General features: G+C 38.2%; 1 protein-coding gene and 1 long non-coding RNA gene across 13 annotated transcripts in view; one reads left to right on the forward strand and one right to left on the reverse strand.

Moving 5' to 3' along the window:
* TTC17 (tetratricopeptide repeat domain 17) overlaps positions 1 to 26,469 on the forward strand; it is a 131,323-nt gene that overhangs the window by 2,670 nt on the left and 102,184 nt on the right. For 9 of the 12 annotated variants that reach the window (XR_014069604.1, XR_014069605.1, XM_081544958.1 and 6 more), the window contains exons 2-5: positions 18,976 to 19,065; positions 22,400 to 22,569; positions 23,215 to 23,326; positions 23,556 to 23,687. Coding sequence is in view for 8 of the 12 variants with exons in the window: in XM_081544958.1 (XP_081401084.1) it covers positions 18,976 to 19,065; positions 22,400 to 22,569; positions 23,215 to 23,326; positions 23,556 to 23,687 (504 nt within the window). In the remaining 4 variants the exon portion in view is untranslated. Of the gene's footprint in view, positions 1 to 18,975; positions 19,066 to 21,735; positions 21,878 to 22,399; positions 22,570 to 23,214; positions 23,327 to 23,555; positions 23,688 to 24,407; positions 24,514 to 26,469 lie in introns of those variants that run through there. The other 3 variants (XM_081544965.1, XM_081544961.1, XM_081544966.1) reach the window with 3 other exon arrangements.
* On the reverse strand, positions 1,611 to 23,278 carry LOC145527275 (uncharacterized). Its single transcript, XR_014069624.1, has 5 exons — positions 23,008 to 23,278; positions 14,777 to 14,872; positions 4,819 to 4,978; positions 4,308 to 4,618; positions 1,611 to 1,712 (listed from the first exon to the last, which is right to left on the reverse strand). It is a non-coding gene; the product is annotated as an uncharacterized LOC145527275 (long non-coding RNA).

Genomic DNA, 26,469 nt, shown 5'->3' on the forward strand with positions numbered 1-26,469 from the left:
ATTTCATTTTTATTTGTTTATTTTGGCTGTGCTGCGCAGCTTCCTGGATCTCAGTTCCCTGACCAGAGACTGAACCCCGGCCACAGCAGTGAAAGCCCAAAATTCTAAGCGCAAGGCCACCAGGGAACTCCGTGATTTCATTTTTAAAGTTGCCTAATGTTAGGGAAAGGGTTAAAGGCAAACTGAAATAGCAGAGCTTTGCAAATACCTTTTGAAACTTCACCCAGTATTTAAACCTATCCAAATTAGGTATAATAGGTCATTGTTTTCAGAGTGAATGTGAAGTGCTTATGAATTAAAAATCTGAACTGCCCAAAATACAGACTTAGATAGGAACATTTTCCATTGTTATAGTTAAAGTTTTAAGTACAGTAAGTAGTATTTCCCAGAAGATAACATTTATTTTGGCTTTTCTGTTTCAAGCCTTAGATGATAAAGATAGATACCCATAAGTTGCAGACTTGTAAACCTGCAGTATATATTGGAAGACCTGGATCTGTAGAGGGGTTGAAATGGGTCTTTCAGTCAGGGCAAGGAAGTGAACCTTAGACTTCCTAACAGTCAAAGCTGGACTGCTTCTGGCGGTAGCAGGTGTCTAGTACTTGGCATGGCAACTCAGGGAAGTGTTCCTTTCCACAGTCCCCACTCTGTCTGGGAAGCATAGCATCCATGCTTTTAGGCTCTGTGTTTACTGAGCCGCTGAACTCCGAGGAGCATTGTCCAGGGAATACTGGAGCTGGGATGTGAAGAGAATGCTCCAGTACTAAGTCCATTTCCCACTGCAGTCAGAGGACTTCTAAGAAAAGGCCCCTCCTCTCCAACTCTGTGCTTTTCCCCAAGCTCTGGGCTTTGGCATACTTCTGAACTCCTAATGTCCCTGTACCTGAAAACTAGTAAGATCCTCTCACTTTTTTTAAGCAGGAGTCCTTAACCTGTGATCTATGGGCTTGAGGTGTGAGATTTTATAATCTAGTTACTAGGAGGATCTCCAGTGTAATCAGGCCAGTGGATCTTTTGTATGACTTCAAGATAAATTTTTCATTTGTTTCATTTTGACAATTCTTTTTGCTTAATTACTAGTATGGAGACACCTATTTTCTTTTTTAATCAAAAGTGTCTAGCAATTCACCAGCATTAAAGGTGAAATAAACTTTTGTGAATTAGCCTAAGAACCTCTGGGGTTCGACCCCTGGGTCAGGAAGATCCCCTGGAGTAGGAAGTGGCAATCTACTCCAGTATTCTTGCCTGGAAAATTCGATGGATAGAGGTGCCTGGCAGGCTACTGTCCATGGGGTTGCAAAGAGTTGAACTCAACCAAGTGCACACACACACACACGCACGTGTCATATCATTTCTTTGGAAAAATGTTTGCTTTGTTTTCCAAATTATCAGCTTACAGACCAACTTTTGAAACGTTACCAGTTAGTTGTGGACTTACTGAATCAAGAATTTGAACTTCTAGCACAGAGTTGATTACCTCTGATAGCGTCTTCATAAATGGAAGTCTAAAAACTTAAAAATTTAGAGTATCAACCCTTGGCATTTTAGATTTGGAAAATATGGTACAACTCCTAGGAGAGAAAGTCACCCAAAGACATTAATGAATGGCATTTAGTGGTAGCAAGAAGTAAAGATGTATTTATTTGTGGTGATGTACAAGTGGGCAGTTTATGCAGTTTGAAGTGGTTTGTTTCTCCTAACCGTTGTAACACCTGCAAAGGAAGGAATATAAAGAAAAATAAAGCCAAATGAAGTAAATGTCTTCTCTTTTCCAGTTTGCTTTACCTTTGTAGAATGTTTTATGATAACTTCAAATTGGGAGTGGGTAGATGGAGAAGGTTGCCAAATAGATGTGAGTTAATTTGAGGTCACTTAATCATTTTGCCTCTTATCAAGGGGATGTCTTCAGAGTTCAGATCATTTTAACTGCTCAGAATAAATAAGGCTTCCTACAAAATGAATGCTCTGAAGCCTAGCAAACTTGGCAAAGAATAGTTGATGAGCAACTGTTTCAGCAACTATAATATAACGTAAGGAAGAGCTATCATATTTAGTTGGACAAACTGGCTAAATCTTTATTTACTGATCTTTACTAGCTTGTAAGTGAAGGAGTGGTTTGATTTTGGTCTCATGTTCAGTGATTTGGTTAATCTGGGAGAGAGCATCCGTATGGTACTGTGGAGCTAACAACTTCATTTCAATGCTTTTCAAAACTGAACCCATCTTTTTGACATAGAGCACTGTTTCTGTGTGTATACACTTCAGGGATTTACTTGGACCTAGAGGGCATGCTGGTTATTTACTAACTAGCCAGGCACCTGCCAAACCTTTGGAATTTATCCTCAGTGTTGGCATCAAAGTGATTCTTATTCAATCCATTTTTTAAAGCTATTTCCCACTATTATTTTTCTTCTTATAAATTACCCAGGTGTTAACCATGTTTACACGGGAGAGTAGTTATAGCTTGGAAATATACAGAGATAAATTATAGCTTTAAGTTCAGTTCAGTCACTCAGTCATGTCTGACTCTTTGCGACCCCATGGACTGCAGCATGCCAGGCTTCCCCGTCCATCACCAACTCCCGGAGCTTACTTAAACTCATGTCCCTCTAGTTGGTGATGCCATCCAACCTTCTCATCCTCGGTCATCCCCTTCTCCTCCTGCCTTCAATCTTTCCTAGCATCAGGATCTTTTACAATGAGTCAGCTCTTTGCATCAGGTGGCCAAAGTATTGGAGTTTCAGCTTCAACATCAGTCCTTCCAATGAACACCCAGGACTGATCTCCTTTAGGATGGACTGGTTGGATCTCCTTGCAGTCTAAGGAGCTCTCAAGAGTCTTCTCCAACACCATAGCTGAAAAGCATCAGTTCTTCGGTGCTCAGCTTTCTTTACAGTCCAATTCTCACATCCATGCGTGACTACTGGAAAAACCATAGCTTTGGCTAGACGGATCTTTGTTGGCAAAGTAATGTGTCTGCTTTTTAATATGCTGTCTAGGTTGGTCATAGCTTTAAGTACTTCTCCCAATTATTTATTGAACAAATATTTATTGACGGCTTCCTTTCTTCACCAGCCCACAGTGCTTTGAAGGGTATGTTCTTTTCCATTGGCTACAATTCTCATTTTTTCTTAGGAGGTGAGCAGAGCACACCTTCTTGAACCATTTTTTGGGGGGCAGGGGGCTCTTCCATCTCTGCTTATCTTCTAGATCCATGGCTTTCAAACTTGACTATGCACAGAAATAATCCAAGGTGCCTGCTTAGGATGCTGATTCCCAGGTTGCTGAGAGTGTCTGCTTCAGTAGGTTGATGGTGAAGCCAAGATCTTTACATTTTAATCAAACTTCTCAGGAGATTATGGGGCAATTGGGTCACCGAACATCATGAGAAATTCAGTTTTAGATCTTACTCCTCCTTTGCCTTTTTTTGCAGGCTTCTCTTTTACTCTTTGCATATACGTGGGCAATCTCATCCTTTCCCAGTACTTCAGTTACCATATATATGCTGGGAATATCTACATTTCTTTCTACAACTCAGATTTTCTTCTCCAGAGTTATAAATTCAAGACTTCTGTGTTAACTCCATGTTGAATGTCCCTATGCACTTCAAGCTTATTATGCCCAAATCTTAACTGTTTTACACCTACACCTGTGTGATGCCCTGTTTTCCCAAACTTAATAAGAGACACCACATTCGCCATCTACCGCTACCACTGCTACCATCAGACAGATAGGTAGTATTTGTCTAGTTGTCCTTTTCAATTTCTCCCTCTTCCTTACCAGCATTTTCCAATTTTACTTTCCAATTATATCCTGCTTCTTTCTGTAGCCACTACCGTTGCTCTAATTCTCACTGCCTAATTAATTGCTGTAACTTCCTAACTGCTCTCCCTGCTTCTAGTCCTGTCCTGCTTCCAGTCCATTTTCTCCACAATGCAATTAGAATAATCTTTTAAGACCTTCTTTGTTTTTTTTTTTGTTTAAAAATTCGAGTTACAAAATTGATGTGTGGCATTGTAAAAATAAATGCCCAACACTATGGGAGGTATATAAAGTCACAAAATGAAGGCCTCCTACCTCTACTTATTATTACTCCCAAGAAAAAACACCTTTAAAACAGATTAGTACATGCCCCAGAATATGGTTCAGGTTTGTTAACATGTCTTGAGGTCTGGCCCTTCTTCTCTCTAGCTTGTCTCTGCCCATCCTTGAAGACCCCACCCTCACTTCCGAAGGTACACACATAGCACGCTTAGCCATACGTAACTTTTTGTCAGTATCCTCAGATATGCTCTGCTCTCACTTACTTCTGGGCCTTCATACATGGTCTTCCCCGCAAATGGCTCAATCCACCTAACTCACACTCGTCACAACTTAAACATCGGTTTCTCAGGGACGCTTCTGTGATGTGCAGATTGGAATAAGCCGTTCTCTCAAGGTGTTTTCAGAGCATCCTGCATTCCCTCATGAAAGCATTGGCCCTGCCCTGTTATGTCTGTTTACTTTTGTAAATGTCCTACTGGACCTCTGTATGCTCCATGAAGGGAGTAGCTATATTCATCTTCTCTGCGACTCCAGTATCTGTCACACTGTGTCATCACATAGGCTGCAGTAGTATCTGTTGAATGGATGATGGAAGGAAGCATGAGAAGTGGTTCCTACTTTTTAGAAATTTACCTTTATATGAATGAAGCCTTACAATACTCACTAGTGTGGTAATCATCTGGGGACTAGCCTAAAGGAAGCCTCAGCCCTCCCAGGAGATCTTTAAATCTCCGAGTAACCCATCAGTGTGTCAGCCCTGAGGCCTTCAGAGACCTGCTGTGCACAGGTGAGATCCATAATTTCAGAGATTGCTCACGCCTTTCTGTTGTGGTCAGGCTGTGTGTGCAAGAGAAGTCTTCCACTCATCGCTGACATTATATCTGGAAGGTCAGCACTTGCTCAGTCATTAAAAGTAGGAAGAAGCGACAGGAAACTGAAAAACAAGAGAAGCAGAAAAAGAATTGGAAAGGGCTGAGGCGAAGCAGATGGGAACTGGCAGCTGCACTGCTGAGGATGGATTAGATCAGCTGTGGGGTTCAGCAGTGGTCGCAGTGGAGAAGCAGTGCTGGTGGAAGTGAACAGAAGGCACTCTGACAGCCAGGAATAAGAGGACTTGCCAGCAGGTCAGGTCAAAAATTAGAACAGCTTTGCACTCCACGGTGTAGGGAGCTGGGTGTGTGCAGGGCCTGCATCTTAGCTATGCTCCACGGTGGCAAGAGCAAGGGGAATCCCTCTGCCAGCAGACTTGTCTGCTTCCAGACTCCCCTCCTCGTCACACAGGTCTCTTTTAAACCCATTCCAATCAGTCCTTCATCCCCACCACTCTTGTCAAAATTCCCAGGGCCTTCCATATTGCCACATTTCAGTGCTCAGTTCAGAGGCATCTTTCTGAACCTCTTAGCAGCCCAGCAGTTGTCCTCAGACTTCATCAAACTATTTTTTTTTACGTGACTTTCAGAACATATATTCTTGGTTTTCCTTCTAAATCCCCCCCACAGGCTCTCATCCTTTTCTGCTGACTTCCTTTTTGGTTTGTTAGTCTTAAATATTGGGGGGCTCCATTTCTTCCCTCTGTGAGTGTGCCCACCATTCGATCTGATGCCGTCTCATGGCATACAGTGTTACATCTGCAGTCCCTGGACCCTATCTGCAATCTCTCCCTGAACTCCAGGTTCGTGCAGCCGACTGCCTACTCAGCCTCTCCACCTGACTGTCGAATAGACCCCACGTGTGTATCCTATCCTAAATTCAACTCTTGATTTCCCGCCCCACCACACCTGTTACCAGATGGTTCATGCCACCAAATCTTGGTATTGTCCTTACTCTTTTCTCTCACATCTCATACCCAGTCTATCAGCAACCTATCAACTTCCGAAATGCATTCTGAATCCTGCCTGGTCGTTCCACCTTTGCTTTTACAAGCCTAGTCCAGAAGATCGTTTTCTCTCTCCTGAACCCCTGCAGTAACCGCCTAATAGGTCTCCTTGTTTCTTTGTTTGCTCCATGGAGTCTGTTCTCCCCAGAGCAACCAAAGTGATCTTTTAAAAAGCAAAAGTTTTGGTCATGCCACTCCTTGAGGGTCTTGGGGGAAGGGAAGCAGAGTCTCAGAAAACTTTAGTGGTTTCCCGTCACACTTAAACAATAAAACCTAGTTCTCACCAGGGCCTGTAGGCCCTGCAGGACCTGGGACCTGGCTCCTGGCCTGATGCTACTTTCCTTGTGTGCTGTGTTTCGGTCATACTGGCCTTCAGGTGGTTTTCAAAGTACCAAGTTCACTTGTTTGGGGTTGACCAAGACCTTTACTTTTGCTCCTCCCTCTACCTGAAATACTTTTCTGCGGACATCAACATAGCTCATCCTTTCTCTTCTTTCAGGCCTCTGTTCTCATGTCACCCATTTCTGACCAAACTGTCTAAAACACCATCTCTTTCCATCACTCTCTCTTCTTTACATTTCTTCATGGTATTTATCACTGGCACTATATTGTAACATATACTTTATTGCTTGTCTTTCTACAAGAACATAATAAACTCCATGAAGGCAACAGCTTTGTTGAGTCAAGTAACCCAGTGCCTAAAAACAGTGCCCTGACACATGATGCGCACTCAGTGAAGAAGTGAAAGAGAGAGTATATGCATGTCTGTGTGTGTAAGCAGTAATTACTCCTGTATTAGCTCTTGCATCTCATATCGGCATACTGAAGGGCCATTGCCTTAATAATCTGGAGGAGGGAGGTGCATTTACTTCAAAGGAGGCAAGCTAATGCTCTCATTCTCCCCATTACCAGTGAAAGGTCTGGACAGCCTAAGAGTTTTTTAAGCACATGATACCTCTAACCCAGAACTGTAAAATGGTGCCTCAGATAATCTACTTTCCTATTGGCTATTTTGGATATTTTACTTCTCCAACCTTATGATATACTCGAAGAACTCATATTTGAGATTGTAACATTTGTGTGTGTGCATAGTTGCTCAATCGTGTCCAGCTCCTTGCAGCTCTTTGGAATGTAGCCTGCCAAGCTCCTCTGTCCATAGGATTTTTCAGGCAAGAATACTGGAGTGGGTTGCCATTTCCTCCTCTAGAGGATCTTCCCAGCCCAGGGATCAAACCCGGGTCTCCTATATTGCAGGCAGATTCTTTACTGTACCCTGAGCCATTGGGGAAGCCCCTGCAACATTATTTAAGTTAATTGAATATTGAATAAATTTAGGTAAATCACTTTATATTTTGCTTTCAAGACATACTATTAGGAATTCACACTGTTGTGCTTCGCATGTTTGTTTAGTCAGTAGTAACTACTTCATGAGTCTAACTTTTGAAAAGAACTCACTTACATATTTACTAACGTTTTCAGCCTTCATTTTCTCTCTGAGGAACTTAGTTAAACTTAGTTTTAACTTTTAGTTATAAAATTAGGTGACTGGCAAGAGGCCCTGCACCTAGAGGTCAGGCCTTTCTGCCTTCAGTCTGATTGCTTGGTGGGGAGTTGAGATGGGTAGTTAGTCTTGAGTAGAACCCAAGAGAGTAGTACATGACAAAAGTGGTCAAATGGAGTCAGGAAAGTTTTTATTGGAGCAAGTATTTCCCGAGTGCTTTTTTTGTGTCCATTATTGCTTTTGGCACGCTTGGGTCACCCATTCAATACATGCTTGAATGCTTTTTGTGTTAGGAACTTGAAATACAGCTGTGTGGGAGATAAAGTCCCTGCCTTAATGGAGTTTGCATTTTATACAGTCATACACGGAAGTGACTATTAATTTAGGATATCAACAGGTAACTTTCATTGTAATAAAAACCATTTAATGTCTGTAATTCACTGAACCCTTTGCCAAATGTTTTCATGTTCATTATCTCATTTTATCATCATACAGACTCAGGAAAATGTGGTACTGATCTTCTATTAAAAAAATTTAGACAGAATGTGGTTAAATTATTTGCCTGAGGCCATGCAGGTAGGAAGTGGCAGAGTGTGAACTCAAGCTCAGATCAGATTCTAAACCCTCTTCTCTTTTCTGCAGCGCTAAACATTGAAACTAACATAAAGAAAAATATTTCTGTAGTTTTATTTGTAAAACAAATATTCATCAAAATTAAAAATTTTCTTTAAAATTTTTTTAGTTTTAAAATTGAATTATAAAGACTATAAAATACATGATAATTGAAAGTTTTTCACACTATTTAGTTATGAAATGAAAAGTTAAAATTTCATAACTACCCACAGTCTCTCTCCTGGAAACAACTAGAATTATTTGTGTATTCTTCGCTAAAGTTTCTGTGCATTTGCAAACACAGTTTTTTGTGTTTTTTTTTTAAATACGAGACTAGAAACATTTGGTCTCACTGTTAGCTTTTATTCACTTCATAAGGCTTAGACATCTGTCCATATCAGAAATAGAAAGCTACTCTTTTCTCTCTTAAGCATGTATAGTATTGGGTTGTATGGATGTTCTGTAATTTATTTAAGCAGTTCCCTAATGATGGACATTTAGATTGTTTCCATATTTTTACTACTACAGACATTCTTGCAGAGGGTGAACATGCAAATACATTCATCTTTGCATGATTCCCTGCATATATTGAGTGTATCTGTAAGACAAACTCTATGAAGTGGAATTTCCTGGTTCTAAAAATGCGTACATTTAATTTTCTTAGATTTGCTAAATTGTTCTCCTAGATTTGCTAAATTGTGAACAGTGTTTGGGATGTGCAAAAAGAATTTCATAATCCAGTTCTAGTGAAAGACCTCTATTCTATCCACTGCCTTTAGCTAAACAGTGTTGTGACCATCAGTGGAAATAAGAACAGAAAGGGACCTTCAGTTAAATTTTTTAATCTTCATAGACAAAATTAAACCTTTGTCATTAATGTTTATTTCACAGTTGCAGGGACTGCAATAAAAGAGATTAGTCAAGCTGACTTCTTTTCCCCCACAGTTAATACTGCCCCTATTTTGATGAATAATTAAGTTGAACTTTTTTCAGGTGTCTCTTGTCGACTATCGTTTTCCAGTACGAAATAGCAGAGTAATTTCTTGGCCATTGAGTTTGCCATCATCTGAATAATGATAAAGTTACTAAGGTTTATTTTCTGGCCCTGATTTTAGTTTTCCAATATTTGATTGGCAAATCTGTCCTCGCTTTTTGTTGTTCAGTCACTTAAGTCGTGCCTGACTCTCTGTGACCCCATGGACTGCAGCCAGACTTCCCTGTCTGCACTGTCTCCCGGGGCTTGCTCAGACTCATGTCCGTTGAGTCGGTGATGCTGTCTAACCATCTTGTCCATCTTGGGCTGCCATAACAAAATGCCATAAACTGGTGACTTTAAACAACCAAGGTTTATTTTCTCACAGTCCTGAAGGCTGAAATCCAAGATCAGAGTGCCAGCATGGTTGGGTTCTAGTGAGAGCTCTCTTTCTGGCTTGCAAACAGCTACGTCTTCCTCCTCCCTCTCATGGCAGAGAAAAAGAGAAAACAAGCTCTCTGGTATTGCCTTAAGCTGACAGGAGCACCAGTCCCATCATGAGGACCCCAGTCTCATGTTGTCGTTTAGTCGCTCCGTCGTGTTTGACTCTTTTGCAACCCCATGGACTGTAGCCTGCCAAGCTCCTCTGTCTGTGGGATTTCCCAGACAAGAATGCTGGAGTGGGTTGCCGTTTCCTTCTCCAGGGGATTTTCCCAACTCAGCGATGGAACCCGAATCTCCTGCATTGACAGGTGAATCCTTTACCGCTGAGCCATCAGGGAAGGCCCCAACCTCATGACCTCCCATCTAAATCCAATTACCTCCCAAAGGTCCAGTCTCCGGTTACCATCTTATTGGGAGTTAGGGCTTCTACATATGAATTTATACGGGGGGACACAGTTCAGTCCATAGCATCCCTCTGCTGCACATGTTTTTTTCATCACCATAGTGCCTGATATTATGTCTGGTACTTGGTAGGTTCTTGTGTTAGTTTTCTATTGCTGTCATTAAAAATTACCACAAATTGAGTGGCTTAAAACAGCACAGATTTATTATCTCACAGTCCTGTAGGTGTTTCACTGGGCTAAAATCAAAGGGACAGCAGCACTGCCTGTCTTTGTGGAGGTTCTAGGGGAAAGTTCATTTCCTAGGTTTTTCCAGTTTCTGGAAACCACCTGTAGTTCTCAGCTTCCAATCCTGTTTTATTGCATCTTCAAAGCCAGCAACCTTGCATCTCTCTCTGTGACCTTCCTCTTCCACTTTTAAAGACCCTATAATTACATTGGGCCCACCTGTTGCATAATCCAGGTGACACTCTCTAGCTTGCTTAATTAAAGTAATCTGACCAGCAGCCTTAACTCAATCAGCGACCTTAATTCCCTTTGCCTTGTATCCTAACATATTCACATGTTCTGGGGATTAGCACATAGACATCTTTGTTGAGTCATTGTGCTGTCTTTGGTATTTTCTGCCAGAAAGAAAAAGCGCTTCTGAGTTACATATACATCCACTCTAACTGTACAGCTACGTTGTTTCTGTATGTGTTTACAAGAATATCATAAGTACACAAATAAGAAATATTCATGATTCTGGTGTCCTGATCCAGTGTTTCATTTTCTTTTCTTGTAAGGTTGTAAGTTGTCTACTTTATTCATTATGTTGTTTGTATATTTTTTGGTGAAGTAAATCAGAAAACATAGACTGATGACTCTTAGAAGAAGTTGTTCATTAGTTGCTCATGTCAAAAATGGTTACTTGCTAATCAGTTGAGAAAATGGTGATTGACATGAATGCTCTAACCATATGTTCAGATCTAGATTATAGCTGTATATTTAATACTTCAAATACCTAGATTATTTTATGTGAGTTTAAGTATTTACAACTATGTCTTCCAAGAACTGAAAATGATAAAGTAAAATCTAATTGAGGGTAACTTTAAACAATAGGCATATAAGGCCATAAAAATTCATGTAATGGTCAGGATTCAACATTTTTATTTATTTAAAGTTGAACTTTAGTTTGGTAACTTTGTGTTCTATAAAATTGAGGCTGGTTTTTAATTTTTTATTAAAATACAAGTACTCTGAGAGCGGAAAAAAGTCATCTTTAATAAAAATTTATTTTCAAATCTTGACAGTTCATAACAGTAGCATTTTATTGATCTGATACAATTACATTTTTCTAGGAGAAGGCAATGGCACCCCACTCCAGTACTCTTGCCTGGAGAATCCCATGGATGGAGGAGCCTGGTAGGCTACAGTCCATGGGGTCGCTAACAGTTGGACACGACTGAGCGACTTCACTTTCACTTTTCCCTTTCATGCACTGGAGAAGGAAATGGCAACCCACTCCAGTGTTCTTGCCTGGAGAATCCCAGGGACTGCGGAGCCTGGTGGGCTGCCGTCTGTGGGGTCGCACAGAGTCGGACAACCGGGCTGCCGTCTGTGGGGTCGCACAGAGTCGGACACGACTGAAGCGACTTAGCAGCAGTAGCAGTAAAAGGTCTAGAAAATGTTACATTTTTTGGCAATTATTACAGCCAGGAAATTGTGTAAGTCTCTCTTAAGAGTTGAGGCTAAACTGGTATTTTATAAACTTAAACTTCTCTAGACCTGAAAGGCCACGATAGTTAGACTTGAATTCGGAAGAGAGAGTTGCATGCAAAGTCTAGCAACAGGCATTTCTGCCTCTCTGATTCCATCCCTCCAGAACTCTCCGTGCTTGCAGCTGCATGAACCTGACACGGGTCACAAAGGTAGGGCTCCTTAGGCCATCATTTGAAAATGGCAGTGAACTAGATTTGAGATAAGAATAAAAATTTGAGGGGAGAAAGAAATAAGAAAATACAATAGATATTGTCTTTTTGAGTGTTTGGCCCCTTATCTATGAGAGGAATTTTTTTCCCTGTGAGTATATAAGGAAAAGCTAAAGATTGTTTCTCTGATCTGAGCTTATACTTGTCATTACAGTTTTTTTTTTTTTAAATACAAGAAGACATGTTGCATAGCACTATATAAAGTTTAATTTTAACAAGATGTTCATAGCTCTTTAAAGAAAAGAAATACTTTATAAATTTAAGTATATGTGTTCACTGTAGAAAAGGTCAGAAAACACAGACCAGAAGAGAATAATCAATCCAGCTAGAAACCACCATCCATAAAATGTGATGTATAAACTGTCAGATGGGTTTTAAAAAAGAAAGATTTTTTTTATAAGTGTATAAAAGGCAAAAATACATATGGCCAACAAAGAAATTAAGATATATTCATGCTTTTCTTGTGTTTCTGAGTGTCTAGAAACTCGGTTACTATTGTTACAAATTTCAGCTGATTCAACTATTCTAGAGAAAAGCTAGTAAAAAATACAACTTTTAGAAGCCAATCCGTTTAACCTAACAATCCTGATTCTGGGAAGGAAACAATTTAACAGCTATTCGAAAAATTTAGGGGCTTCCCTGGTAGCTCAGTTGGTAAAGAATCCACCCCCAATGCAGAAGACCCCGGTTGATTCCTGGGTCTGAAAGATCTGCTGGTGAAAGGATAGGCTACCCACTCCACTATTCTTGGGATTCCATGGTGTTTCAGCTGGTAAAGAATCCACCTGCAACGTGGGAGAACTGGGTTCAATCCCTGGGTTGGGAAGATCCCTTGGAGAAAGGAAAGGCTACCCACTCCAGTATTCTGGCCTGGAGAATTCCATGGACTGTATAGTCCATGGGTTTGCAAAAAGTCAGACACGACTGAGCGACTTTCACTTTCAAAAAATTTAGGTTTAAGGATACTCACTTACAATACTGTAAGGATACATTGTTAAAAGGAGAGCATAAATTTTAGTAGCAACCTGGATAAATGACTTTAATATAACTGTTATTGTTGCCCATGTTACAGTTGTTATTGTTTAACATAAATGTTATCTATTAAATATGATAATGTAAATCTGTATTTATTGGGAAAGTCTGATAAGTTTAGAGAACAGAGAGGGAAAGGATATAATAGAGTAGATACATTATCTGATTTTTTTAACAGTATATGCATAGCTATATATGTATATAAATGCTGAGAAGTTACCCTGATAAATATATTTGACAGCAGGTATCTCTGAAGTTGAAAGTTCAAGTAATTCTAACTTTCTTCTTTAGATTATCTATAATGTGTCTGTTTTTATAGTAACATATATATTTAGCTTGTAAATCAGAAAAAAGATTGTTTTGTTACTAAGTTTTAAATTAGAACTTTGTTAGAATTAAGCAGCATGAAGACAGGGAGGGCTGACTTTGTCTGTGATACAGTGAACAACTTACCGGCTGAGAAATAGCCACTGCTCACTGGAGCCTTGGGGTCATTTGACGAATTGACAGTTGAAAAGAAGCTCTTAACTGTGTCTTTGGAAATAGTCCTGCCTAAAGAAAGTGCACGTCTGTATGAGCAAACTGAAAGAATGACAACTTCATTCATTTGAATATCAGATTACTTCAGTGGTTTAGGCTGGTTAAAAGTGATACTTTAATGATAGTGTTCAATCTTTTATAGAGGTAGGATTTGGAAAATGTCAGGAATTTTTAGAAGTCGTTAGGTTGGGCTCCCTCAGTTTATAGAGAAGGAAATGGGAGCCCTGACAGAAAAGGTGATTTGCTTAACCATCACAGTCCGGTCATGACTTATTTTTTCCTGATTCCTGATGGCTTAGCCGCTTTACCTTCTTTCCAGATAGTCATCAGCGAGCCCTGATGTCTTAGGAGATAGAGAATCTAACAATGTGATATCAGACACTTTCCATCAAACAATCAACAGTGTATCATGTACCTAAGAAAGTAGGTGTTAGTTGTTCAGTCGTGTCTTTGTGACCCCATGAACTATAGCCCGCCAGGCTCCTCTGTCCATGGAATGCACCAGGCAAGAATACTGGAGTGGGTTGCTGTCCCCTTCTCCAGGGAATCTTCCTGACCCAGGGATCAAACCCAGGACTCCTGCGTTGCAGGCGGATTCTTTACCGTATGGGCCACCAAGGAAGCCCATTATGTACGTGTACAACATGTACATGAAAGCATGTAAATACTGAGGGTAGAAAGAGGAATACAAAAAAAAATTTTTTTTTAGGAAGACACCCATACAATAAAGAATGTAATAAATGGTGATCCAGAAGTATATATAAAGTACTATGGGAGCTCAAAAGAAGGATGGTTTCACACACACACAAAAATAAATGTCATTGGAGCCAAGTCAGTTAGCCTTCATCAAAAGCATAAGAAAAGAAATGCATTCCAAGTAGGAGAATTAGCATGTGCAAAGGCACAGAGGCTTCTAGAAGAGCCAGGAGGATAAGAGGATACCCTGGATAGAGGTCCTCGAGAAAAATAGGCAGAGGTTTAACAATAACCTCAAGATTTTCAGTTTTGAAAATTTTCATTGAAATGTTGAGACAAGTTCTAAGCGTACAGATTCAGTTTGATTCAGGGCTCAAACAGTATCACCAGAACAGGTTTTTCTCTGTCTTCATTGGTCTACTTTTTTAATCCCATTCTCAGGCCCCCCATGGGTACAAGATGGCTAGCCCCCAATAGCTCAAACAAAAGTTCTGGACTTGGGACTCTTTAGTATAAGATAACTGCTTAGTTAATGTCCCTTCTTAGAAATAATCACCAAGATACCAGTGGGAAGGAATCCACTGATCAGGCTTCCCACGTCGGGACGTATGTTTCCAGCCAAGCAGGATAGGTGTTTTGCCACGAGGAGATGGCAGATACTGGATAGGAAAAACTGTAAATACTCACTGTGTGGAATTATTGAAGGTAGAGGTGAAATCTTGAGGGGTTTTTTGAAGATTTTTATTGATGTTTTCCATCTTACTGTCTGAATATTTAAATAATCTGAAATTCAGAATTAAAGATTTAAATATTCCATCCCATATTTAACTGAAGGACAATTCTTTTTTAATGAATATGGCATAATATAAGATTTCATTAATCAGTTTCAAGCTGCTGGCAGGAAAAGAGTGAGTTCCCTGTTAATACTGCTTTCGTGTACCTATTTGAATACCATTTTTAAAAAATAAAAGGTAAAAGTATTCCTTATATATGAAAAATAAGTTGCTATGAGGGCTGGAACTAGTGTTACAATAGAAGTGTTCAATTTCCTGTCATAAAGGACCAGTGGAAAGTGACTGATTCGGGTTTTGTTTTTGCTGTGCTGTGCAGCTGCAGGATCTTGGTTTGCCAACCAGGGATCAAACCCAGGGCCCCTGCAGTAAGAATGCTGAGTCCTAACCCCTGGACTGCCAGGGAATTCCTCGAAAGTGATTGGTTTTGTAGAACTCAAAAGTGTTTATATGCTTAGGTTGGTTATTTTAAGTTTACAGTGTTCACCTTTTATCTCACTTGGCGGTGAAGTCATTACCTGTATATAGTGACATTACCATGTGATTTTACTGACTTCACAGAGATAGGACTCCAAATTAGAGATATAGAAATTAACAATATCTTAAAGATGTCAGCAAATGAAATATATGAAAATGAACCTGATGATGAATAAGATATTTACTGCTGTTCTATATAATTGGATACATGTAGCTATAAAATATATTAAAAGGAAAATTGAATTGTTGTATATAGGTTGCCATTTTCTTTATTAAAATAAATCGCTGTGGTAACAGTGAAATTGTGTTTACCTGGAAGTCTTAAGAGAATGAGTCATTTTGAACAGAATTCCATGATAGCTAATTTCCAAACACGTGGTCAGTTTTTCCCTGCCGTTTAAATTTTGCCCTAAAATGTATTTCATACTTTCTCACCCTCTTATTTACAACAAATTGAAAATAATTTCAGTTTTTCTTTTTAATTCAGGTCATTAGAAGCATCATTTGTTATGCTGTGGAAGTTGTAGGATTGTTTGTCCTTTTGTGAGAAAACTATAAAGTGATCTGAGGTCTAGTGGATGCATTATGTCGTATTTAATCTATTAATACCTCTGTGTAATTTGTCACTGTTTTTGCTCTTAGGCTTATAGTAGCCGCTTCTAAATGCTAAAGGTTTTGAAGGGATACTACCACTCCTTCTTAAACTGTACGTAAAATAAGAGTGCACAGGCTCCACATGTTGATAGAGGCTTAATATAACTTTTGTTAGTTGAATGGATGTTGTAGCATTTACAAAGGTATGATCTTTCTTAATCTTCCGAGGAGGAGAGATATTCAAAAGGAGAGAAATTCAAGCTGATTGGCATTTGCCAAAGATCATTAGCATAAAGTCTTAAAATGTAAGAACTTGAAGGTACCTCAGTAAGAGTATGCGTCAGGCTATAAATCTTCTGTAATCAACCCTAATCTGGCAGAGATCCATGCCATTTGCTGCCACGTCAAAAAGAGCAGCACAGCTGTGAAGCTGTCAGTGGACTCCCTTCTGCTAATAATTTTATCTTTGTACCTTCTCTAGCTACTGTATCTTTGTTACACTCAGTGCTTCAAAGAAATGAAAAGTACTTCCTCACAGTTGAATGTTGGCCAAACCCATGCTATTCAAATACGATGAAGCCCTGGTTCTCTTGTGTCTTTTTAATCTAAAGCTAAAATTATACTTCATTCATTTGTCTTATTCTTTCATTCCGCTTGTAGTTCTCCAAATTATCAGATAAATAGACTGGTTGGGTATTTTGGAATGGGAATGTCACACTCCCACATTCCTTCTCCCTCCCCCTGATTTTTTTTTTTTTTTCTCTAAAAGCCTCATTTAAATATACATATAGAGAGGTATGTTAAATGAGTACCTCTCGAGGTCTGGATAGTTCCAAAGTAAAGACTTTCTTTGACCTCCTATTAAAACTCTTTTGCATTCTGACCACTAGCTATAGCTTTTACATTTTCTCCTGTAAAAATTTTGATGTGCTGTAATATATTACAAATAATATATTACATTGTTGTATAAAAGATTGATGGACTTCGGAGTTAGATCAGGTCATATTCAATATAGTCGCTTTCCCTGCCCTTCTGGCATTTGACTGTTGAATATAGAGAAGCAAAAATTTCCACCCCTCATTGAGAAACACCTAGCGTTTTGTGTGTAGGTCTTTGCTAGGTTTCATTGTTTGACAGAGATTAACAGCTCAAGTGGTCGAGTATAGGCCTTGCTATTCTATTTTTAGTGCCTTTTAGATTCAGAGTACAGTTTTAATGTAAATCCGAATATAGTAGGAAAGCCAGGGGAAGCAGTGAAGGGATTTAGTTATAAAAGAGAGACCTTGGGAGATGATAATTATCCATAACTACATAATGGTGATTATGTAGTTCAAACAATTGCAATGAAAGTATGAGTGGAAGTTACTCCTGACCAGCATCTCTCTTTCTTCTGGCGTCTCTGAGACGGTAGAATGAAGAAAGGCGGATGAGGTTTATACGCGGACACCTGGCATCACCCAGGACTATTGTGCGTGTTATTAAAGCGACCATTGGACTTATTCCATGTTATTTCTGTTCCCTCTTATTATTTATTTGTTGGCCATACTTCGCGGCTTGTAGGATCTTAATTCCCCAATCAGGGACTGAACCTGTGCCCCTGGCAGTGAAAGCACTGATTCCTAACCACTGAACCACCAGAGAATTCTCATTCCCTCTCTTTGATTTTTTTTTTAATAGGCTTGCATTTACCAAGGTCTAAGCAAGGCTATCTTTTGCACTTAAAAAAATAGCTCTAAAATTAGTTAATTGAGCTACTGTCGAGTTCTTAGAGATTACACGAATGTAGTTTTCTTCTCAAAGTAGAACTTCTGAAGAGCTAGTACATAATTTGACAATCTAACCCTAAGGGATACTAGGAACTTCATTTATCTCTAGGTTCCAAGGCCACTGTCTTAGATTTTCCTGAAATTCAAAAAGCCCCGTGTGTGTGTGTGTTGTTTTTTTCTTGTTACAAACATATATAGACAATTGAAAAATACACAAGTGTAAAAAGTAAAAGCTATAAATGTACCTCTCTTTTTAATCCCACTTCCCAAAAGTAAACCAGCTTAGTTTTTAGCATATACAGATACGTATACATCTAAATCTATAAAAATGTAATTTCTTTAAAAAAATATAACATACTTTATTCTTTATCACTTTTTTAGTTAATTATGCACTGTGAATGTCTTTCCATGATAGTAGATCTAATTTTTCTGTATACCATTCCATTGGACAGTTGATTTCCCTGTTCTCTCACTGATGGACTTAGGTTTGTTTTTGTTGTTTGGTTAGTTTTTTTGTTTGTTTGTTTTCAGTTAAAGGTAATATAGTGAACATCTTTGTATGTATTTTTGCCCACTTGTTTAAAGAATGCCTATAGTTTCCTAGAGTTTATATTCGTAAATCAAGGGTGTGTACTTTTAAAGTTTTGAAACATGTTGTCAAATGACCCTCCAAATAATAAGTTTATAAGCCTGCTGCCAGCATATGAGGATTCATTTTTCCTACATCTTCAACAACATAGTTGCTTGTTTATGATTCAGAAACTTGAATTGTAAACTCTAAGTCCCTAGGTTATTTTATATAATCTCTGATTTATGGCTTTCACAAATAGCCTGTAAAAATAGATGCTTTTCGTATTTTTCCTTTTATTGCTGCCATACTTGTTTAGATATAGAATGTGTTATCTAGACAAGGCAATCTTTTTTTGTTAGTGTAGGTGTAACATATATTTTAAGGAATTTATCATTCATTTCCAAATACTTACCTTCTTAAATATTTCTTATATTACTAGTCAAGTCAGGATATTCATTTCAAAACCTTGCTCTTTTGAGTTGGAGTTCAAGGGACAGCTACTGAACCTCTAATTCTCTTTGCTGAAATTTACACATGATCACTTTTGAAATACCCCTTAAATTTACTGAGCACCTCACACTGACTATAATAGTGATTGAACAATAATTTAAGGCATATTAAAGAAAACTTTATTAATCCAAACAAATTTTAATGAAATCTGAGCTTTATCTGTTTGCTTGCTTGCAGGTGGATTCACCTATGAACTTGAAGCATCCCCATGACTTAGTCATATTAATGAGACAAGAAACAACAGTTAACTACCTCAAAGAACTGGAGGTGAGACAATTGGGCAAGCTAAATGCAGCTGATACTTGGTGCATTTCACAGGAGCTACTGTGGTCAAAGAAGAATTAAAACATATTATTTCTTAATTCTTCTGAGTTTTACAGGAATATTCCATTTTTAGATGATGCTTTTTTTTTTTTTTAATCAGAATGCCATTTGAGCACTAGTAAGAGAAATAGACTGCTGGAACCTTGGTTTTATACCTCATTCTTGACTCATATATCCTTGAAAAATATTTCCATGTATTAATATTTCCATCAAATATAAAGAGGAATTATCTTAAGATAATCTTGGAAGGAGAGTTTGGGAAAAATATCAAAGGGGAAGAATGGTTTGGATACCTCATAAAAATATAATTTTGTTAGTTCTCAGGTAGTAAAAACTAGGATCTTAGTAGTTTGTGTTCTTACGATTGAGGTGAAAAGCATTCATCACTTTGCATCTTGAAAACTCTTCCTTCATTTTTATTTTATATTGAAGTATAGTTGGTTAACAATATTGTGTTAGTTTCAAGTGTACAGCAAAGTGATCCCGTTATACTTATACATGTATTTATTCTTTTTCATATTCTTTTCCACACTTTGAAAACCTGATATTTATTAGCACTAATAATATCTGACCTTTTGGTTTCTATCATTGATTTTCATAAACTGATTTTTCTTAGTAGCAAATAGTGTTAACTATTTGAAAAATAATGTCTTTTTTCTTTCATAAAACCTCTTCTTAAAAGTTACAGTGTAAATTGAATTCAAATTTTAATGAAACTTTTAAGTTGCAGAAAAAGTAACCCAATTTGCAAAATGAGGTTTAGAAAATTATTAGGAATAATAAGAGTAGAATCAGAGTCTCAGAAAGCTAGAAGGAATCATAAAGATCACCCTCATTTCAGAGGTAAAGAAATAATTAAACCTAAAGACTGAATTGCCTGATTTCATGAAACAAGTTACGGCAGAACCAGAGGCAGACGCCTCACCTCCCGGCTGTTCACGGAGGTGAGACCAGGCAGCCATTCATCTTCTAGTTATAATAAGTTCCAAACTTCACTTGTAGAAACTAAAACTAGTACATCTGTGAACAGTAATAGTTATATGTTTTTTAAACTTCTGTAAATTAAGAAGGAAGAACTTTTAGCACATATTAATCAATTGTGTAGGTAGTAAACTTTTAGGAATACTTATAAAACTTGAGCACCTCACCATTTTAAAAATAGTGTCTCACCTTGTTCTTACCAGTTTTGTCACTTATAAATTTGGAAATGTTGATTTTTATGAATACTAAGGAAGACATTAGACATAATTTATAGGGCTTCATGCTTGGAAGCTTAAAACACAGTGTTCAGAAAGATGCAGTGGTGCAGAAAATAGTTTTTAAGAGTCATAGACAACATTATATATGTTTATGATTATCCATCTTTTTAAGTGGTAGTATTATTTAATATAAAGAGAAAGAGACTTCGAGTATGTGTAATGGGAAAATGCCATTTACCAAGTCATTGAAAATGCAAATGAAAAATATTAACTCCACCAATATTTGGTTAAAGTAATGTAATTAGTTTATACATAGTACTTAGTTTCTGCTTCATATACACAATTACAGATGAAAGACAAAATAGAAATCAAGTAAAATGTAGTCAGGTCTGAACACAACATAAACAATCTCCGTAGACTTGAAATGGAACAGAAAACACCAAGTTGAGAATGTAGCTAAAACTATAAACCTGCTGGTCTCCAAGACCAGGAATAGGTTCTGCTGTCTGATGTTCATTTCATCTCTGTGGAGTAAAGGGAGCAACAGTGTTCCGTGCAAGGTAAAGGAACATAACCATAACCAGATTTACTATTGCTTGAAGACTGGGATGGAGCATGAAAAGAGTCTGGTGGGAAAACTTTTAAAAAGGCAGGAAGACAAAGCAAAACCTAATGACCAAAAAATGAACCAAACCCTCTAGTGGTTCAATAATTGCATCTTCAGTTTCCTGAACACCATTTCAGGGCAGAGTATCACTTTGGGTTAGAAACTCTAAAATTATATGATCTGGTTTTGGACTTTGGATCTAGATAGAACCTGGAAGCAGCTACAAAACTGTTAGACCCAGGAGATGGTCATGGAGTGGTTGGGAAGAGACAGAGATGGAGATGGGGTGAAGGAGGATTCCAGGATTTTTGAGCCAAGCAATTGATGTTGGATGGAGGTGGCTTTAGCTGAGATGAGAGGACTGAAGGAGGTATAGACTGGGAAGGAGGTTGGTATATTAAGAAGATACCTATTAGGAATCTTAAGTGGAGACATTGAGTGAGGAGTTGGTTCTTCTGGTGTGGATTCCTGGGTCAAGGCTTGAGCTGGGGATTTAATTATGCTTCTTAATCACTGACATAGGAATAAATCCATGAGACTAGATAATATAGTTTAACTACAAAGTAGTGACAACTAGGTGTACTTCTTAGATACCAGAATCAATACCAGAAGACAATAGCATCAAAGTGTTAAGTATAGAATTTTATATTCTTTTAAATATAATATTTTATATCCTCTCATGAGAAGGGTTGACTCATTGGGAAAGACCCTAATGCTGGGTAGGATTGGGGGCGGGAGGAGAAGGGGACAACAGAGGATGAGATGGTTGGATGGCATAACTGACTCGATGGACATGGGTTTGGGTAGACTCCGGGAGTTGGTGATGGACAGAGAGGCCTGGCGTGCTGCAATTCATGGGGTCGCAAAGAGTCGGACACGACTGAGCGACTGAACTGAACTGAACTGAATATCCTCTTAAACCATCATTCAAGAGGGGTTTCAAAGACAGGTAAGAGGGGCTTCAACTATTATTTTTTCTTTTAGAAAAATCTAGAGTATGACAAAATGTTAAGACTGGGCTGTGGAAATATAGCTGTTATGTAATTCCTCTATACATTTGGGGAAAAAATATGAGTGGCAGAAATTTCTCTCAAACCTAGTGGCTCCAGCTAGCACTATCAATGTGCTGGTTGTCTTGTAGGTCTGAAATATGACATGTTTGGACAGTTCAAGATAGTTTTGATTGCTGAGCCATCCTATGCCAAGAAAGTTAAGTTGATAAATATAGCTTTATAGATAGTTAGAGATCATTTTATAAGACACTCATGTGCCAGTATTATACATGTCATGTTCTATTACTTTCTGTATATGGACACTTGTTTTGAGAAGCTTATTCATGTCAACTAAGATAACCAAGGGCATATTTAGAGTTCTCTGACTTGGTCAACACAGTAAATTCTCCTTTCTCTTACATGGTATGTAGGTTGAAATGTTAGAAAAATCTAGCAAGTTCTCATTTTCTTCTCAACAGAAGCAATTAGTTGCTCAAAAAATTCACATAGAAGAGAATGAGGACAGAGATACAGGACTGGAGCAGAGACATAACAAAGAGGACCCAGACTGCATCAGAGCCAAGGTGCCCTTGGGGGACCTAGATCTGTATGATGGCACATACATAACTTTGGAGAGCAAAGATATCAGGTAAAAAACATTCTCTTTCCAAAAATAAAAGTACTTCTTCTGAACAGACATTTCTCAATTCGAAATTATTTCTCTAATTAGAAAAAGCTTCAATAACTGATGACTATTGAAATTTGAAAGTTCAAAATATATACTGTGTATAGAATTCTTACAAATCAATTAAAAATATTTACCATCACAGTAGAAAATTGAACAGTTTATGGTAAAAAGTACAAATGGCCCATAAACACGTGGAAAAAATATTTCTCAGTAATGATCAAATAAGTGCATGCTAAAACATATTTTTCATCAAATTGGAAAAAAATATTTGAAAATCAGTAACTGGTAAAATATGGGAAGACTGCATACAAAAGTGTAAATTGGTTTAACATTTCTAGAAAGAGTTTAGCAGTGTCTTATTACCCGAAAAGTCTGCAGTCTTAACAGTCTGTGACTTACCTATTATTTTCTCTTTAACTCTTGATTTATCGCGTTTAAGTTGAACTCTCAAACTAGTTTATTCCAACAGCAACTATAAGAAAAGGTATGCATGTTGAGTAATATTGATTGTAAAGTGAGATGCTTTGAGAATATGATTTAGTTAGGGGAAAATTTGGCATTTCTTCACTTTTCATTCATTCGTTACTCCTTGCCTCTTGATTGTAGCCCTGAAGATTATATAGACACAGAATCTCCTGTCCCTCCAGACCCTGAGCAACCTGATTGTACTAAAATTCTAGAACTTCCATATAGTATACATGCTTTCCAGCACTTGCGAGTAAGTAGAGAAATTTGGGGGACCTTGTTTTCATTTTTTTTCATTAATGTCTTGCTTAGACATGTTCTTTTTTTCTTCTCTCCTTCCAAACAAGTTTTTGTTTTAACAAACATCTCCTACTTTTAAAATTCCTTGAGAATAAACGCTCTAAAATACCGAATTGTAATCTTTTATGTCTTATAATCTCCTTTCTCTTTTCTTTTTTTAAATCTTTTCTTCTTCTCTTCAGGGTGTACAAGAGAGAGTTAATCTTTCTGCACCTCTACTACCTAAAGAAGATCCAATCTTCACATATTTATCTAAACGACTAGGAAGGAGTATAGATGACATAGGTCACCTCATTCATGAAGGCCTACAGAAGGTAAGTCGTCAGTGACTTAAGGAGCCCAGAGACTCTGTGAACAGAAGATATTTTTCTCTCAGAAAATACCTCCCTAGCTTGTTTTTGTCTAGAGAGTGAATTTAAATCCTGATTACAGTAGTATAAACTGTGTAGTTCAAAGTTAGGCAAAAGCATTGACAATCCAGTCCTCTTTACCAGGGCGAGATGCTGCCAAGTTTTATTTGAACTAATTCTTGAGAAAACAAATTATAAACTAATATAAGCAACAGGGCTTATAAGCTAGATTATATATTTTGAGAGTGAAGGAAAATTTAACATTAGCATCTTTGATATATAACTACACACAGTAAATACATAGATTATCGCTGTTCTCTGAACAGGAAAAAAAATCACCACAGACAATAAAATCTTAATGTAATTTTCTTTTAAAGAAACATCTACTTGAAAAAATTGGAATGCGGAATTATGTAACAGGACCCCAAAATTTAAATGTATCATTGAGGATAATGTGGGAATTTAGAAATAGTTTTTGCTCTTCTCTGTGCCTAAGGAGATTCATAAAATGCAGGCTAGTTTCTATACAGTGGTATTAAGTAAAATGTGTAATTATAACATTTATATACAGTTTACTCAAATATATATATTTTTATACTGTTACCCAAATATACGTTTATTCAAATACTTTATATAAGATTATTTTTGTAGCTAAGTTACCGTCTTCATCTTGTTTTTCTGAAGGTAATGTAAAATACCGCATCCCCAGAATTGATGAATAATAAGGGAAAACTGGCCTAGGATTTAAAATATCCTTCAGAGAATTGTTAGTTGAAAGTAGATCATAGTGGTAAGTGCTCTATAAAAAATTAAAATAGAGGGTTTATTGGGTGGCTACTTTAGATTAAGCAGGTGGGGTTATCCTCTCTGGAAAGATGAAATTTAAGCTGATACTTGAATGACAAGAAGAAACCAAAAGTCTTAAATCAAGGAAGAGCATTCTAAGTTGAGGCAACAGTCCCGAAGCCTTAATGAGCTTGATAGTATATCAGTCAGCTCAGTCCGCCATCACAGAATACCGCAAACTGGTGGCTTCAACAGCCAAAATCTCACAGTTCTGGAGGCTGGAAAGTCCCAGATCATGTTGCTGGCTGATTCAGTCCCTGGTGAGGACTCTCTTCCTGGCCTGTAGATGGCCGCTATCTGGCTGTGTCGTCACATGGCTTCTCTGTACATCCGGGAGGAGTGGGTGGGAGGGGGAGAGAGAGAGAAAAATCTTCCTCTTATAAGGGGACTGGCCCTATTGGATTTTTAACCTTTATCACTTCTTCAGAGGCCTTATCTTCAGTATAGTCACACTGGGAGTTAGAGCATCCATGTATGAATGCTGAGCGAGAGATACATTCCGTCTGTAACAGGTGTTACATAGTTAAATTCAAGTCAGTGTGGCTGGAGCCTGGTGAGCGAAGGCGAGGGTGATAGGGGATGAAGCCAAAGAAGGTGGCCAGGGCCAGATTATCTAGAGCTCTGAAAGCCAAGGTTAGGACTTTGAATTTTATTCCAGGTGTGCTGAGAAGCTGAAGTAGAGAAGGGACATAATTTAACTAGTGTTTTTAAAAGTACACTCAAACTTGTATGGAGAAATGGCTAAAGGAGGCCAGAACTGGAAATAGACCTATTAGAGGTTTAGTGCAGTAATTCAAGAGGGAGCTGAAGATGGTTTGGACTGGAATGGTTAGTAGTGGAAATGAAAGGACAAACTATTTCAGAAAATGTGTAGAAGCTGCTTAATAAGATGTGGGGAATGAGAGAAAAAGGAATCAAGGATAATTCCTTAATTTTTGACTTGAACAACTTGAAGGAGGAGCTGGTTTGGGGTGGAAGAAAATTAAGATAGAGTTCTATATGGGTCAGGTTAAACTGAAATACCTTTATGTGTCTGGGACTCCAGTAGAGGTCACAGCTGGGTTTATAGATAGAGAATAATTGTTAAACAGGGAGAATTTGTAACCATGGGATTGGATAAGGTCATTTGGAGAACAGGTCCTGGGTCCTCCAATGTTGCCTGTCAAGCCGAGGGGGAGGAGGGGCCAGTAGAAGAGGCCCAAAAGGAAGTTCAGAAGAATGTGGTATCTAAGAGCCAGGCAGAAAAAAGTGTTCAAAAGAGAAATAATAATTCATAATGACATTCAAGCATTTATAGCTTTGGCAGGAGATTTTATAAGAAATCTTACTGAAAGATTTTTCTTGAAAGATTTATTTTTCTCTTCCAATATGATGTGTAGAGTACTCTGTTTATCATGATGTTTTTAGTAGTTTGTGTTGAATTTTTAATATATCGTTTTGTCCCAATTCACAATGTAAGTTTTAAAAACAGATTAAAAACCATTTGTTGATTTAAAAAGAAACTTTCTCAAAAGCCTACTAAAAGAGAGACTGAAGCCTAAGTCATAAATCAGTTGTGAAAGAATATATCATCTGCTCTTTCTAGAACCTATCAGTTCAGTTCAGTTCAGTTGCTCACTCGTGTCCAACTCTTTGCGACCCCATGGACTGCAGCACGCCAGGCCTCCCTGTCCAACACCAACTCCCAGAGTTTACCCAAACTCATGTCCAGTGAGTCGGTGATCCCATCCAACCATCTCATCCTCTGTTGTCCCCTTCTCCTCCCGCCTTCAATCTTTCCCAGCATCAGGGTCTTTTCTACTGAGTCAGCTTTTTGCCTCAGGTGGCCAAAGTATTGGAGTTTCAGCTTCAGCATCAGTCCTTCCAATGAATATTCAGGACTGATCTCCTTTAGGATGGA

This window comes from Giraffa tippelskirchi, chromosome 11 (genome assembly GCF_054371585.1).
Source record: "Giraffa tippelskirchi isolate mGirTip1 chromosome 11, T2T-mGirTip1v1.2.pri, whole genome shotgun sequence".
NCBI classification, from domain to species: Eukaryota; Metazoa; Chordata; class Mammalia; order Artiodactyla; family Giraffidae; genus Giraffa; species Giraffa tippelskirchi.